The 16181-nt window shown below is 43.1% G+C and overlaps 1 protein-coding gene across 5 annotated transcripts in view; it reads left to right on the top strand.

Moving 5' to 3' along the window:
- Positions 1-16181, top strand: part of LOC115478718 (retinol-binding protein 1) — a 318900-nt gene that overhangs the window by 242597 nt on the left and 60122 nt on the right. For 3 of the 5 annotated variants that reach the window (XR_003943567.1, XM_030216262.1, XM_030216265.1), the window contains 2 exons: positions 8475-8549; positions 11034-11212. Coding sequence is in view for 4 of the 5 variants with exons in the window: in XM_030216262.1 (XP_030072122.1) it covers positions 8475-8549; positions 11034-11212 (254 nt within the window). In the remaining variant the exon portion in view is untranslated. Of the gene's footprint in view, positions 1-7427; positions 7511-8221; positions 8241-8474; positions 8550-11033; positions 11213-16181 lie in introns of those variants that run through there. The other 2 variants (XM_030216266.1, XM_030216267.1) reach the window with 2 other exon arrangements.

Here is a 16181-nt window from a genome sequence, read left to right as displayed (position 1 = left end):
GTTTTTGACTTTTACCCTGAATCTGGAATCTCAGGTGAACTATGTAGTTTGGGCAGCTTGGTGAAATTACAAATTGTGCTCTTATTTGGATAAGTAAGATTTTCATACGGTTGTGCATGCAATGCTATTTATGTAGATCTTTCTCAGTATGCTTTAGTCAACTTATAGCAAGTGCAGATTATTGCTACTCGTATGATAATGTACTAGAAACTATGGGGTAGGGTTACCCCTCTTTCATGTACATTGCATTGGTAACCTATAAAAGCTCCACATTCAGTTTAAACTATGTTGTTTGATTTTTGTTGCTTTACAAGGGATAGGACCCCAATATTTGAGAGGGCTATAGCACTTTTATGAACCAGGCCACTGGTTGCAGTCTAGTGGTCAAGCGAATTTGGTGTTACCAGCAGCAAGAGATTTTTGCTTGGTACGAATAAGGAAATAATTTTACAGGTGTTGCACCTTGTATATGGAGTAAGTTACCAGATGAATTGAAGGTTCTTAAGAACTATGTGTCTTCAGAAAGCATTGAAGGCCTGGTTCTTTCTTCAGTGTTATGTAGAAAGGTATGGGATGGAAGGGTACCCCACACTGTACATTTGTGTAAAGTTAGCAGGTTATAAATCTTTGAAATAAATGAAGTGACAGTGTTGTGGAGGCTAGGGCTCTTCAGCATGGAGAAGAGATGACTGAGGGGAAATATGATAGAGGTCTATAAACACTGAGTGGAGTGGAATGGGTAGACATGAATCACTTGTTTACTGTTTCCAAAAATACTAGGACTAAGGAGCATGCAATGGAGCTACTAAGTAGTAAATTTAAAACAAATCAGAGAAAATATTTCTTCACTCAACGTGTAATTAAACGCTGGAATTCATTGCCAGAGAATGTGGTAAAAGCAGTTAGCTTAGCAGGGTTTAAAAAGAAAAATTCATAAGCCACTACTGGAAATAGGATACTGGGCTTGATGGACCTTCGGTCTGTCCCAGTATGGCAACACTTATGTTCTTATGGGGATCAGTGAAAAAGAGTTAAGCAGTTTACAGGAACAGGGGATCCCGGTCCCAAGAAGCAAGAGGGGACACAGAGGCTGTCATTGGGACCTACAAAAAGAGAAGAGAACAGTGGTGTTCCTATGGAGGATAAACCAGTTCTGATGGTGCACAAGACAAAAAGGAATAAGTTTGCATGTAAGGGAGAACCTTGAAGAACAAAATTGCTGTAATTTTTGCCTCTGCCTACAGATATGCTATTGTGGTGACCTTTTGTCCTTTTGTTTACAGGCTATTTTTTTTTTCAAGTAAACCTTTTGGTTCAGAACCCCAAATTCCAACTTGAACTTAGTTAGCGAGTGCCAGGAAAGAGGGGAAGTATGGATTTTTGCCTATGCCTCCCACCGCCGTAGTGATCACTAGTCCCGACCTTGTCCCATGACTGAACTTGTGCATTCATGTAAAGTAAGTAGGTAACCCACCTAATACTGATCTTGGCAGGAAAAGCCTTGTCTGTTTTACTACCCAACTGCACATCACCCTCGTGCCTCCATAAACAGCACCTACATAGAGCTACCTCTCACTTCTGGTCTTGAGCCCATACTAAGTCTGGCTTTCAGGGCAAGCAAAGCATGCAAATAATCTGTTCTTAAATAATGCCACAAATACATCTCAAGGATAGCCATTTATTTGTGGGGAAAAAACACACTTTGGGGGCTCTGAGAACAACTATTATATGTGCTATTTATAGTCACCAGTATCTGAAAGCTATCACCTCTCCTGAAAGTGAAAGAATCTCAACAAACGGCATACATGCTATGGACTTTCAAGTTTAAAGGTAACTGAAATTTACCAGGACAATATCAACTCAATAATGACAGGCTTTTCCTACACCTTCAACTCACAAAACAGTCAATATCTCAGGGCAGCAGCCATCGCTCAGGGATTGCAGATTAAGCATAGTCTGGCTAAAATCCTCTGCTTGAGTATTATAGGCAGACCAGGTTGTGGTTCCTGTGCAAGGGATACACAATTTGTAGTTTAATATTTTTATTGCAGTCCTATAAATTATGATCTAACAGATGTTTAGAAATGTTCGACCGAATATTCAAAAAACAACAAAAAGCAGCTAAGCTCCTAAATGTATACATCTAAATTTATGCCCTATTTTCAGTCAAATTTAGGAGCCATAAGTTTTCACTTGAAAATTAATTTTAATTTAGTAGCTTAAAAATTATGCTGATAAATTTAGGAAAGCCATTCATTTGTCTAAATTTATGAGCCTAATTATTCTAGCTCTGAAAATCTGTGCTAAGCTCATCACTATTTTCCTCACCCTAAATCTTCCCCAATTGCCACCCATATTTTTAGCTCCTAAAAGTTACCAGTTCAGTGAAATTTTCAGTGTAAATTTAGGCACTCAGCCCTAGTATATATTCAAAGAGGCCAAATTAGGAGCATAAACCCTTTGAATAATCATTCACTTGTTTCTAATAGCCAACCAAAAAGAGTCTGCTGATAGCAGACAATTCATCAAAATCACAATACTGTTATAACTAATGCAAACAAGTGAGCAACATAATATATACACTATCTGTGGATTTTTGAATTGTATAAGATAGTTATAAACCAATAAACTGATGGAATTGCCCAACACTAGCTATATAAGAAGGGGGTTGGGTTTGGGGTAAGGTGAGGTGAGGCCAAAAATTATCCCGATAGCAACTACGGTAGGTATACTGCAGCTACCTGGGACGGAGCACTCAGTCCTCTGAGCAAGATGGGGTACACTGAGCAATCATATAGCTGTCAGCTCAGCTGGTCCCCTGTCCCCTCTGGCATCAATTTCCTGTTCCGGGGCAGGGTACCAGCAAAGCCAACATCTGTATGACTGCTCGTCGCATGCGCCCCTGCTGCCTAAACCCAGGGTGAACTGCCCCACCCATGGTACGCTAGAGAGCTGCAGTATTGAACAGATGTCCAGCTAAGTAAACAGCTAATGCAAGCTCTATCTATAAATAGCCTTGTTCCTACTGTCTAAACCAATTGGTCGCACCAACTGTGCAGCTCAACCTTAGTGTAATAGTGGCCTTCATCTTATCAAGCATCAAGTCTATGCCAGCAAGAGATGCTAGAGAAAAATCAAGACTCCTGACTCATTGTCCTTCTAAAGAAATGCTTATAAAGACAACCACAATGAAATAAGGAAGGCCAAAAGAAATTACATTACCCAAATCTCAAATGCTAATCAAAATTGACCTAAAAGTTGTTTGCAGTTTTCTCTAACCTGACCAATATTATTAGCAGCACCCCAACATCATTGATGCTGTCAGTTAACCTCTAGCTACCTTTTCCAACAGAAAAGTGGAGGAGCTGCTACTAAGTTTTCTGCCTTGTCACTCAGCCAAGTTCAATGACCAGGACCTAGGACAAGATCTCAAAAAGGTCACAGCCCCAGAACTTCATACCCTTCCTGAGCCATCCCAGCACTCTGACACCAAGAGGGGCATAATTGAAAGGGGCGCCCAGGTTTTCCTGAGGACGTCCTCGCAAGACATCCCGGTGAAGGGGCGGGGGGTGTCCATGTTTCGTTTCGATAATACGGTCGGGGATACCCAAATCTTGATATTTAGGTCGTCCCTAGAGATGGTCATCCTTAGACTTGGTCGTTTCTGATTTTCAGCGATAATGGAAACCAAGGGCGCTCATCTCAGAAACGACTAAATGCAAGCCCTTTGGTCGTGGGAGGAGCCAGCATTCCTAGTGCACTGGTCCACCTGACATGCCAGGACACCAATCGGGCACCCTAGCCTAGCACTGCAGTGGACTTCAGAAATTGCTCCCAGGTACATAGCTCCCTTACTTTGTGTGCTGAGCCCCCCAACCCCCCCCCCAAAACCCACTACTCACAACTGTACACCACTACCATAGCCCTTACAGGTGCAGGGGGCACCTACATGTGGGTACAGTGGGTTTCTGGTGAGTTTTGGAGGGCTCATATTTCCCACCGCAAGTGTAACAGGTGGGGGGGGGGGATGGGTCTCGGTCCGCCTGCCTGAAGTGCACTGCACCCACTAAAACTGCTCCAGGGACCTGCATACTGTTGCGATGGAGCTGAGTATGACATCTGAGGCTGGCACAAAATATTTTTAAACTATTTTTTTGAGGGTGGGAGGGGGTTAGTGACCAGTGGGGGAGTAATGGGAGGTCATCTGGTCAGTTTGGCACCTTTTCGTGGCTTGGTCATAACAAAAAAAGGACCAAGTAAAGTCACCCAAGTGCTCGTCAGGGATGCCCTTTTTTTCCATTATGGGTCGAGGACGCCCATGTGTTAGGCTTGCCCAAGTCCCGCCTTCGCTACGCCTCCGACACGCCCCCAGGAACTTTGGTTGTACCCACGACGGAAAGCAGTTGGAGATGCCCAAAATCGGCTTTCAATTATGCCGATTTGGGCAACCCTGGGAGAAGGACGCCCATCTCCCGATTTGTGTCGAAAGATGGGCGTCCTTCTCTTTCAAAAATAAGCCTGCAAGGTGCATACATGGTATGGAACTCCTCTCATATTAGGAAAGGCTTAAGAGGTTAGGACTCTTCAGCTTGGAAAAGAAAGATGGCTGGGGGAGGGAGATATGACAGAGCTCTACAAAATACTGAGTGGTGTACAATGGGTAAACGTAAATCAGTTTTTCACTTTAAGAAGTACAAAGGGTATGGAACACTCAAGGAAGTTACATAGTACTGGGTTTAAAAAAAAGTCTTGGACAATTTTCTGGAGGAAAAGTTCATAGTCCTCTGTGTACCCCACGCCACACCCTGCCCTCTGTCACTTCGACCCCCCCCCCCCCCAAAGAAAGCCAGATCTCCTCCCCAGTTTTCTAGCCTCCCTCCACCTACATGACTCCATTCCCTCCCCTCCCCACCTTAGTGTAGTGCCCTGGTGGTCTAATGATCTCTTTGGGGCAGAAAAGAGCCCCCTCTTCCCTCCTGACGATGATTCAAAATGGCTGCCAAGAGTTCAAGCAGTGACCTTGTGAAATTTCTGCGGAAGTCTCACAAGGCCACTGCTTGAACTTGTGGCAACCATTATGAATCGGTGCAGGGAGAAAGACAGTCTGCAGATGCACTGGGCAGGAAAGAGGGGGCTTGCCCCAAGGAGGTCACTAGACCATCAGGGCACCAAGCTGTGGCAGGGGCACTTTTTGCCATGCGCTGTGGCCATTTTTACCGCAACGGGTAAAAAGGCCCAAAAAATGGCATGGCCATGTGGTAAGATTTCACTTACCATGTGGCCACAGGGGGGGGGGGGGAGGAGGAGAGTAGCACTTAATGCCACCTATTGAGGTGGCATTATGGGCTCCCACGCTAACCTGGTGTTAACTGGGTAGTGCGCAGTGCTGCCCGATTGCCGCCAGGTTAGCGCCGCACTGGAAAATATCTAGCTATTTTATGCAGCACAGCAAATGTCATGCACCAGGGCTGGAACTACCACTGGTGCCTGCGTTCAGCCAGCGGCAGTGCATTGGGCTTACCACCGCTCTGTAAAAGGGCCCCAGAATCAGATAAGTAAAATGATACCCAAAATGACTTGTTAGATAAGACTTCCAATAATAGGTAGTCATTGTCTTTGAAAGTTTCAAGTCTCTCACTTTCTCAATTATATGCCAAAATCACAGACTAGTAACACAAATTGACTACCTAGTTAAGAGGTGTCCATGTCTTCCCCAAGGCTGTTTTCTAGGAGCTCAGCTGTGTCCCAATCCACAGGCTCCTCTGCTTCCAGGCAGGCTTCTAAAAGACAGCTAGCCAGAAGCACTCTGAAGCCCTGGGGCAGAATGTACATGATCATGTTCCCAGGGAAACTGACTGGTTCTTTCCCCCCCCCCCCCCCCCCCCCCCTGAAGGCCTAGAAACCCACTCAAGCTTTTTGGTTCAACCTGTTTAGACACTGGCTTCCTCTCCCTCTCCCCATTGTTTCTACAGGGCTCTGTAAAATGAGAGGAAAGGGACTGGTATGACTACTGCAGCTGGTAACTGGGAGATTTAAAGAGGCCTCCTAAGGATTTTTTTTAGAAATCCTACCTGTTTCCTTGTCACAATAAATATATAATATTTGGTACAGATCAAGTGTTTATTTCAGTAGGATTTAGCACAGTAGAGCCTCAGATTATTCATATTAAAATTTAAATCACAGTTTGACAGAATTTGAATAATGTATTTCGGGCACTGTTTGAGGCCAAATTGAATCCAATATGAATTTTTGGGACAGTACAGCCCTAATACACACACATACATATAATACACACAATATGTTTGGCAGAAGGGGAAAGGGTAATAGAACTAATGAAACTAAAATTTTGAAAAAAAAAAAAAAAAACTACATCAATATTGATGTTTTGAGGGAATTAGGGAATACTGCAGCTTTAAGAGAGAAGGTTGGGTAGTGTTAATGAACTGAATACATTTAGTACAGCACTATTTTTCTTAGAGGTGGAAAGGTTCCCAAAAGCAAGTTGTTTGCAGGGAAATCCCATTATATTAGAATATTTTTAAATATAGATACAGTTTCTATATAGCTTTTAAGAAGCTAAGCAGCATAAAATTATGAGAATCGACAGATGCAACTCGTTTAGCATTACAATCTTTTTATTTTTATTTAGATGAAAATGTTCAGATGCATTAAACTGGGTGGTAAGCAGATTGATATTTCTAGGCGTGTTCCACTGCACAATGGTTTATAAAACCGCACATCCTGTTTAATTAGGAATTTTTTCATTGACATACAATGAGACATTAACTGAATAGAACAAGTTCTCAAGGTATCATTTTTCACATTGAGATACGTCATTGAAAGTTCTCATAACATTTGAACTCTGAAAAAATACTTAAAACACTAATTAAAAAAAAGATTTGAACTGAAATTTCCCGTGCAAGTCTATCAATAGAGTGCTTCTGGCTAGCTGCAAGTCTGAACTATGTATACCCCACAGTTACAGAATCCCTGAGCTTTCAAATTACAACACAGAAAAAAAAACCCTCTGCATTTTTATGCAACCCAATGAAGGAAGTACTCTTGAAAAACAGTCAAAAAGTTTTTATGCCACTAAAATGCATCAATTACAAATTTGTTGACCTTTTATTTTTATACTATAGTGGATAAAAGAAAACAAACTTTATCTGCCTTTTTGCAGCTGCAGACTCTCAGCAGGTTTCGTCTCCAGCCTACACCCTGGCTAATGAAACACAGCTGTGCTCTATAGTAAGATGCAAATTTGTTTAAACATTCCTGAAATTTTAGGTGGTTTCTCTGTCATCCCATTGCCTAGTTTATTTCCTGATCTTTTTTTCCCCCTCTCCCGTCCCTCCTCCCCTTTGGTTATTTAAACATCCTTGGATACAACCAGCGGTATCACGCGGGGGAAGGAGGGGTCTGCTTAGTCACTCAAAAAGTTTCTGTGTGATTAAGTAGAAAACACTGACAGCTATAAAAGACTCGAAAGTCACCTCATAAAACCTGCCGGGTAGGATGGATAAAGTAAACATAGCTTCACTGTACAGCTCAGCTGATCATGCAAAATTAAGCAGTATGCTTTTTTTCCTATATAAGAGAGAGATTTTAAAGTTTGACTGGCGTCTGCAACAAATAAAATCTTTCTTTTTATGATTTATTTTTTGTAGAAAATAATGCTAGTCTTTAAAGTTTTTAATGTGACTTCTGCTATAAATCTCCTAAAAGTAAATTGGGGTGTGGGAAGAGAGCTGTTTATTTTCTATTTATACATTATAATATTGCATGGACTGCTGAGAATTCACTGTAAGAAAATCCCAATAAACTTTTTCAGATTTTTAAAATTCCAAAATAGGTAAAAACATAAATATTAACATAAAAATGAAGGAAGATCTGCATTTAAGTCCAAAATAAGGAAGTGAAAGAGCAAGAAAGCGATCACTTTGATATTGGCGTAATGGGACCCTGTTTGTGAACATCATAGGGAAAAGATAAAATAACAACGGGAAGGGGGACAGATTTAGGATGTATTAAATCGTAGATTCCAAAAATATCAAGTGTCACTTTTAGGAGACAGAATAATATTGGAAGTCGCTAGTTTTTGATAACTATGCATAAACACGCTGGGTCATTATTCTGAGAGTTCAAACAGAGTATCAAAGAGGCGGAGCGATCCTGTAGAACTGGATACGAGGTTAACTTCAGCGCTTCTTGGACACAAAACAGAAGGCACACAAAAAAAAGTTCTGTTGCATTGAAAGGAAGTTTGTTCAGTTGCCATTATAAATCAAGAGTTCAGCTTTGTAGAGGGGGTTTAAAGGAAGAACTTGAAGAGTAATCGGATTAGGGAAAACTTGCATTACTGAGGGGGTCGGAAGATCAGATAAAAGAAACCAGCCAGTTCAGAGCCAAGGAGAAGAAAAGGCAACCTTGTGTGTTCCGGTAGCATAAAAACATCATTTTTTTTTCAATACCAGAAATGCCTACCGATTTCAATGGTTACTGGAAAATGCTCAGCAATGATAACTTTGAGGAGTATCTGAAGGCACTGGGTAAGATTCCCTTCTTGTTACCTTACAATAAGATCAGTGAAATGTATTTCTGTACTTCAGTAATGGGGAAAAAAGTCGATTATATTTTAGAGAGAATTATTATGTCTTGAAGGCTCCTGCTGCTTGGTATGCTGGGTCTGTGCAACCTTAAACAGAAATGTAAGTGTATATTATGTATATCTACATACAGACGGTTATGCATGTTAAATTGAAGATTTGGGAAAAAAACCCCAAATATTGTATAGCTAGTAAGTAAATTATAGAAAATTAGAATAATATATATATATACACACACATTTAGCTCTGTATCGAGCTCTGAACTGATCTGTCAGTGAGAGATTATATACAGTATTTTGGTGTTACAGAAAGAAACATTTATGTAATTAAATAATAAAACATGTTAGCATTTTTCTGATAATGTAGATGCTCTGAAAAGAGAAATGGCAGCCATAGAGGGAGAGGCAAGATAAAGGTGCTTCATGTGATGCATATCCTGGAACTTGTACATTTGTTATGTAGAAATGTACATGTAATATTTATTAACTAGTAAAAAAGGCCCGTTTCTGACACAAATGAAACGGGCGCTAGCAAGGTTTTCCTCGGAGTGTGTATGTTTGGGAGAGTGTATGTGAGAGTGACTGTTTGAGAGTCAGAGTGAAAGTGTGAGTGTGTGTGAGAGAGAGTGAGTCTGGGTGTGAGTGTGTTTGTGAGAGAGTGTGTGTGTGAGAATGAGAGTGTGTGCAAGTGTGTATGTGAGACACAGTGTGAGAGAGAGTGTGTGTGTGTGGGCGAGAGAGAGAGTGTGTGTGAGACACAGATTCTCTGTTTGAGTGAGTGTATGAGACCAAGCGAGTGTGTGAGTGACTGTGTGGCACATAGAGAGTGAATGTGATACAGTGTGAGACAGAGTGTGTGAGAGTGAGAGTCAGAAAGACATTGTATATCAGAGAGAGAGTGTGAGCCGTGCCCTCCCAATCCATGGCCATCTGTCCCCTGGCCCCTCCATTCATCCTTTTCCAGCAATTCCCCTCTCTCCCTGAGCCCTGCCCTCCCAATCAATGCCCATCCATGCTCCTCTGTCCCCTGCCCCCTCCATTCATCCCTTTCCAGCAATTCCCCTCTCTCCCTGAGCCCTGCCCTCCCAATCCATGGCCATCCATGTTTCTCTGTCACCTGCCCCCTCCATTCATCCCTATCCAGCATTTTCCCTCTCTGCCTGAGGCCTGCCCTGCAATCCATATCCATCCATGCCCATCTGTTCCCTCCATTCATCCCTATCCAGCATTTCCCCTCTCCCTGAGTCCTGCCCTTCCAATCCATGCCCATCCATGCTCCTTTGTCACCTGGCCCCTCCATTCATCCCTATCCAGCAATTGCCCTCTCTCCCTGAGGCCTGCCCTGCAATCCATATCCACCCATGCCCATCTGTCCCCTCTATTCATCCCTATCCAGCAATTTCCCTCTCTCCCTGAGTCCTGCCCTCCCAATCCATGCCCATCCATGCTCCTCTGTCCCCTGCCCCCTCCATTCATCCATTTCCAGCAATTCCCCTCTCTCCCTGAGCCCTGCCCTCGCAATCCATGCCCATCCATGCTCCTCTGTCCCCTGCCGCCTCCATTCATCCTTTTCCAGCAAGTCCCCTCTCTCCCTTCCATGACCCCCCCCCCCCCCCCCCTCGCATCCATGCTCCTCTCTATCCCATGTCCCAGCCTGGCCCGCCCTCTTCTCCTCCCCCCCCCCTTCGCATCCATGCATCGTTTTGGTTTTTTTTTTCTTCTTTTTCAATTTACCTCCGTGGCGTTTCCGGCAGCGAAGCGTCAGAGAAGGAGGCGGCGCTCCCGACGTCTAGCTTTCCCTTCGCTGTGTTCCGCCTTATTTTGAAGGCGGAACACAGCGAAGGGAAGGCTAGACGTCGGGAGCGCCGCCTCCTTCCCTGACGTTTCGCTTCCGGATTTGTTTGTTTTGTCGCGAGGGCGGGGCAGAGACGGCTGGCTGGCTGGCTGGCTTGAAGGGAGGCTTCACACCACGAATCCACGAACCCTACAGCTTCAGTGACGTCAGATGGCTTCAGGGCTTCAGGGCTTCACAGAACGTTGTCCTCATTAGAACGTTCACGGTGCGTTTTATTATATTAGATGGTAATTGGTAACATAATGAATGCCTCTTGAGTGCTTGTTGATATGAATAGCTAATTCATCCTGAAAGCTGTAATTACAAATTTACATAATCCATTATTCATTTTTATACCCACTGTGTAATATACTTCCAACGTTTGTTTGTTTGTTTTTTAATGTAGTCATTCTAATAGATCATGGTCTTCTTTTCTGGATAAACGCTATATGATTGGCCATAGTAATTTTTACATGGATTAATTGGACTCCATTTTTCTTTTGCTTTTAAATCCTGTCTAGACTGGTGAGTCTTGTATTGTACTGTAAGAGATTTAGTGCAGGGATTTATTGCATTCCTTATTTTTGCTTACAGATGTAAATATCGCTCTGAGAAAAATTGCCACCTTGTTGAAGCCTGACAAAGACATCATTCAGAATGGGGATCACATGATCATTAAAACTCTGAGCACCTTTAGAAACTACATAATGGATTTTGAAATAGGAAAAGAATTTGAAGAAGATTTGTCAGGAATAGATGATCGTAAATGTATGGTGAGAATTAAAATTATTTTCTTACAGGATCCTATTACACAAGGGAAAATGTTTGTAATATACCCAGGTACCAGCCTTAGTGGTTGAATATATAACAGTACAGGGCAGATAACAGGTCATCTAGATTAAGTGGGTAAGAAGGGGTCCTATTGTAGCCTATGGGGCTTATTTTTAAAGCACTTATGTGCTGATGATCAGAAACCCTGTGCGTGGCACTGGTGGCAGGGCCGCTGAGAGGGAGGCCGGGGGAGGGGGCAAAATTCACCGGGCCTGGCCTCCAAGTGGGGGCCAGTGCTGAAAACGTCTTCCTGCCTGCCTGCTTCTGGATCTGTCTCTCTGCTCCTGTGTGCCAGAAGGACTCGGATGATTGTATTAATGTGATAACCCGGGTTATCTTGTTAATGCAATCATCCAGGAAGATAAGGGGTGGGCAGGGGTGACAGCCCAAATGTGGAGTGCTGCCCAGGTGGGGGGTGCGGGGGCAGTGGTTCTGCCCCATGCCCAGCTGTGTTTTTTCGGCGGCCCTGCAGCATGGGGCTATAATGCCCCTATGATCAAAGCTAATAGCATGAGATTTATACACACTATTAGTTCTGATCATAGGGGTGTTTCTGTGGGAGGATTGTTGTGCCTGGGCATGCGCCCAAGGCACAACCCTCCCACAGATGCTATTTCACAGAGCTGGGCTGTGATCAGGGTATAAGTGTGGTGTGGATAGTAATGCAAGTGAGTTGCAGGGATATTATTTAGTAGTTTTTTTAATGCACTGATTTATCTTCACTAATAAAGATTTTGTAATTTATATTGAACAGGAGTACTGTTTGCTATTAATGTTTTAGGTACTTCCTATTGTATGTATATCCCCTATTAGGACTAAGATTAAATTTTAATTGCCAGACCCTCAACCATTCTTCTAAGGTTCGGAGATCCCTTCTCATCATTTTTACTCCCTCCAGGGTATCCACTCTATTGGCTATTTTCATGTCATCCGCAAAAAGGCACACCTTTCCTTCCAACCCTTCAGCAGTATCTCCCACAAATATATTAAACAGAATAGGCCCCATCACTGACCCCTGAGGGACTCCACTGCTCACCTTCCTTTCCTCCGAGCTGATTCCATTTACCACCACACCTCTACCACCTGTCGGTCAACCGGTTTCCTATCCACTTCACCACTTTCGGTTGTAATTTCAGCCCTTTCAGCTTATTCACAAGTCTTCTGTGGGAGACCGTATCAAAGGCTTTGCTGAAATCCAAGTAGATTACATCTAGCGCACGTCCTTCATCCAGTTCTTTGGTCACCCAGTCAGTCAATAAGATTTCGTTTGGCAGGATTTTCCTTTGGTAAAACTATGTTGCCTCGGGTCCTGTAACCCGTCGGCTTCTAGAAAGTTAACTATCCTTTCTTTCAGCAGCGACTCCATTATTTTTCCTACCACCGACGTGAGACTTACCAGTCTGTAGTTTCCCACTTCTTCCCTGTCTCCACTTTTGTGAAGAGGAACCACATCTGCTCATCTCCAATCCCACAGAACCTCTCCCGACTCTAAAGATCTATTAAATAAATCTTTAAGAGGTCCCGCCAGAATCTTTCTGAGCTCCCTCAGTATCTTGGGATGTATCCCATCTGGCCCCATAGCTTTGTCCACCTTCAGATTCTCCAGCTGTTTATAAACTCTTTCTTCCGTAAACAGCGCAGTATCACTCCATTCCTAGATGTTCCCCCAGCAGCCGACCTCGGTCCTTCTCCAGAGTTTTCCTCCATGAACACCGAAGAAAAATAATTGTATAGCATGTTCGCTTTATCTTCATCACTCTCCACATAGCCATTCTCATTATCTTTCAGTCTCGCAATTCCATTCCTATCTCTACTCCTTTCTCCAATATATCTGAAAAAGGTCTTCTCACCTCTCTTTACATCCTGGTGGTCCAGTAGGACCGCTAGCTCCCCCCCCCCCAAACATTGGAAAAAAATGGTCTGGTGGTCCAGTAGGACCGCTAGTTCTCCCGCCCTTCCTTCATCTGTCCATCCGTCCTTCCTGGCACACCCGTTCAGCCTACCTCGTCTGTAGTTGGAGGAGGGAGGGACTAGTACTCCCTCCCTCCTCTTCAGGCGCCCCCCAAAATGGCAGTGCCCTGCCCAGTCCTAGTCCCTCCCTCCTCCCAATGGTCCATCTAACCCAGTATCCTACTTCCAATAGTGGCCAATCCAGGTCACAAGTCTCAATCAGCAGCAACATTCCATGCTACCAATCCTGGGCAAGCAGTGGCTTCCCCCATGTCAATCTCAATAGCTATGGACTTTCCTCCAGGAACTTGTCCAAACCTTTTTTAAACCTAGATACGCTAATTGCTGTTACCACGTCCTCTGGCAGTGAGTTTCAGAACTTAACTATTCTTTGACTGAAAAAATATCTCCTATTTGTTTTAAAAGTATTTCCTTGTAATTTCATTGAGTGTCCCCTGGTCATTGTACTTTTTGAAAGAATGAAAAATCAATTCACTTTTAATCAGGATTTTATGGACCTCAATCATATCCCCCCCCCCCCCTTAGCTGTCTCTTTTCCAAACTGAAGAGCCCTAACCCGTTAGCCTTTCTTCATACGAGAGGAGTTCCATCCTCTTTATCATGTTGGTCACTCTTCTTTGAATCTTTTCTAATTCTGCTATATCTTTTTAGAGGTGCGTCTACCAGAATTGAATGCAATACTCAAGGTGAGATCACACCATGAAGAGATACAAAGGCATTATAATATTTTTGGTCTTACTCACCATTCCTTTCCTAATAATTCCTAGCATCCTGTTTGCTTTTTTGGCCACTGTCACCCACTGGACAGAAGATTTCAGCGTATTGTCTACAATGGCACCTAGTCTTTTTCTTGAGTGCTGATTCCTAAGGTGGACCCTAGCATCAGGTAACTATGATTCAGATTATTCTTCCCAATGTGCATCACTTTATATTTGTCCACATTAAACTTCTTCTGCCATTTGGATGCCCAGTCTTCCAATTTCCTGAGATCTACCTAGAATTTTTCACAGTCCGCATGTGGCTTTGACAACTTTGAATAGTTTAATCACCTCACTTGTTGTTCCGATTTCCAGATCATTTATAAATATGTTAAATAGCACCAGTCCTAGTACAGGTCCCTGCGGCACTCCACTATTCACCTTCCTCCATTGAGAAAATGACCATTTAATCCTGTCCTCTGTTTTCTGTCCAATAACCAGTTCCTAATCCACAGAAGGACATTGTCTCCTATCCCATGAGGAACTTTGTTAAATGCTTTCTGCAAATCTACATCAACCAGCTCACCTTTATCCACATTTATTCATGCCTTCAAAGAAACGAAGCAGATTGGGGTGGCAAGACTTACCTTGGCTGAACGCATGCTGACTCTGTCCCATTAAACCATGTTTGTCTACATATTCCATAATTTTATTCTTTATAATAGTTTTCCCTATTTTGCCCAGCAGTGAAGTCACGCTTACCGATCTGTAATTTCCCGGATCTTTCCTGGAACCACCCTCCAATCTTCAAGTTCTATGGATGATTGTAGTGACAGGTTACAAATCACTAACAGCAAATCGGCTATTTCAAGTCTGAGTTCTTTCAGTACCCTAGGGTATATATCATTTGAGCCAGGTGATTTATCACTCTTTAACGTGTCAATTTGGCTCAGTACATCATCCAGTTCACTGAGATTTCTTTCAGTTCCTCCACATAATCATTCTTGAAAACAATTTCCAGTACAGGTAGATCTCTTACATCTTTTTCCATAAAGACTAAAACAAAGAATTCATTCAATCTTTCCGCTATGGCCTTGTCCTCCCTGAGTGCCACTTTTGCTCCTTTGATGATCTAACTGTCCCACAGATTCCCTCACAGGCTTTCTTCTTCTGATGTACCTGAAAAAAGTGTTGCTATGAGTTTTTGCCTCTGCGGCAAGTTTCTCTTCATATTCTCTTTTAGCCTTCTTTATCAATGCTTGATAGTGCTTATGTTGCTTCTTATTTTCCTCATTTGGATCCTTTTTCCATTCTTTGAAGTATGCTCTTTTAGCTCTTATAGTCTCTTTCACTTCACCTTTTAACCCATGCTGGCTTTCATTTGCTCTTCTTTCCACCTTTGTTAAAACATGGAATACATCTGGCCTAGGTTTCCACGATGGTATTTTAAAACAGAGGCCATACCAGATTTAAAGTCCAACCCATATAGCTTCTTTTTAACTATTTTCCTCATTTGGTCAGTTTCTCTTTCGAAAATTAAATGCTGCTACAGTAGATTTCCTTAGTGACTTCACTCCAGATATCAGCTCAAATTTGTTCATGTTATGATCGATGTTTCCCAGCGGATCCGACACTGTTACCTCTCATACCATGCTCTGCATTCCATTAAGGTCTAGATCTAATATTTTTATTTATTTTTGTTACATTTGTACCCCGCGCTTTCCCACTCATGGCAGGCTCAATGTGCTTACATGGGGCAATGGAGGGTTAAGTGACTTGCCCAGAGTCACAAGGAGCTGCCTGTGCCTGAAGTGGAAATCGAACTCAGTTCCTCAGTTCCCCAGGACCAAAGTCCACCACCCTAACCACTAGGCCACTCCTCCACTCCCTCTTGTTAGTTCTTGATCAGTTGCTTCAAGAAACAGTCATTTATTACTTCTAAGAATTTTACCTCCCCAGCGCTCCCTAATATAATACTGCAGTAATTGAAACTACCCATCTACTATAATAAAAAGCACCTCCAACGTTCTGAAGCTGACTCCATGGCAGTGAAGAGTTGTAGGGTTCGTGCTGCCTGTAACGCTGTATCCATCTGTTCTGACGTTAGCGTACTTCCTGCTTCGTCACACGCATGAGGGTGTCGTCATCCCTCCTTTCCTCCCTCCCTCCCTTCCAGTTCCAGGCCCCCTGCCTCTGATTTTTAAAAGTCATCTTCACCAAGTCAGGGTTACGGTGGACGGCA

This window comes from Microcaecilia unicolor, chromosome 10, assembly GCF_901765095.1.
Source record: "Microcaecilia unicolor chromosome 10, aMicUni1.1, whole genome shotgun sequence".
Classification (NCBI taxonomy): Eukaryota; Metazoa; Chordata; class Amphibia; order Gymnophiona; family Siphonopidae; genus Microcaecilia; species Microcaecilia unicolor.
Note: the sequence above shows the minus strand (reverse complement) of the source record. Positions and strands in the feature narration are given on the sequence as shown.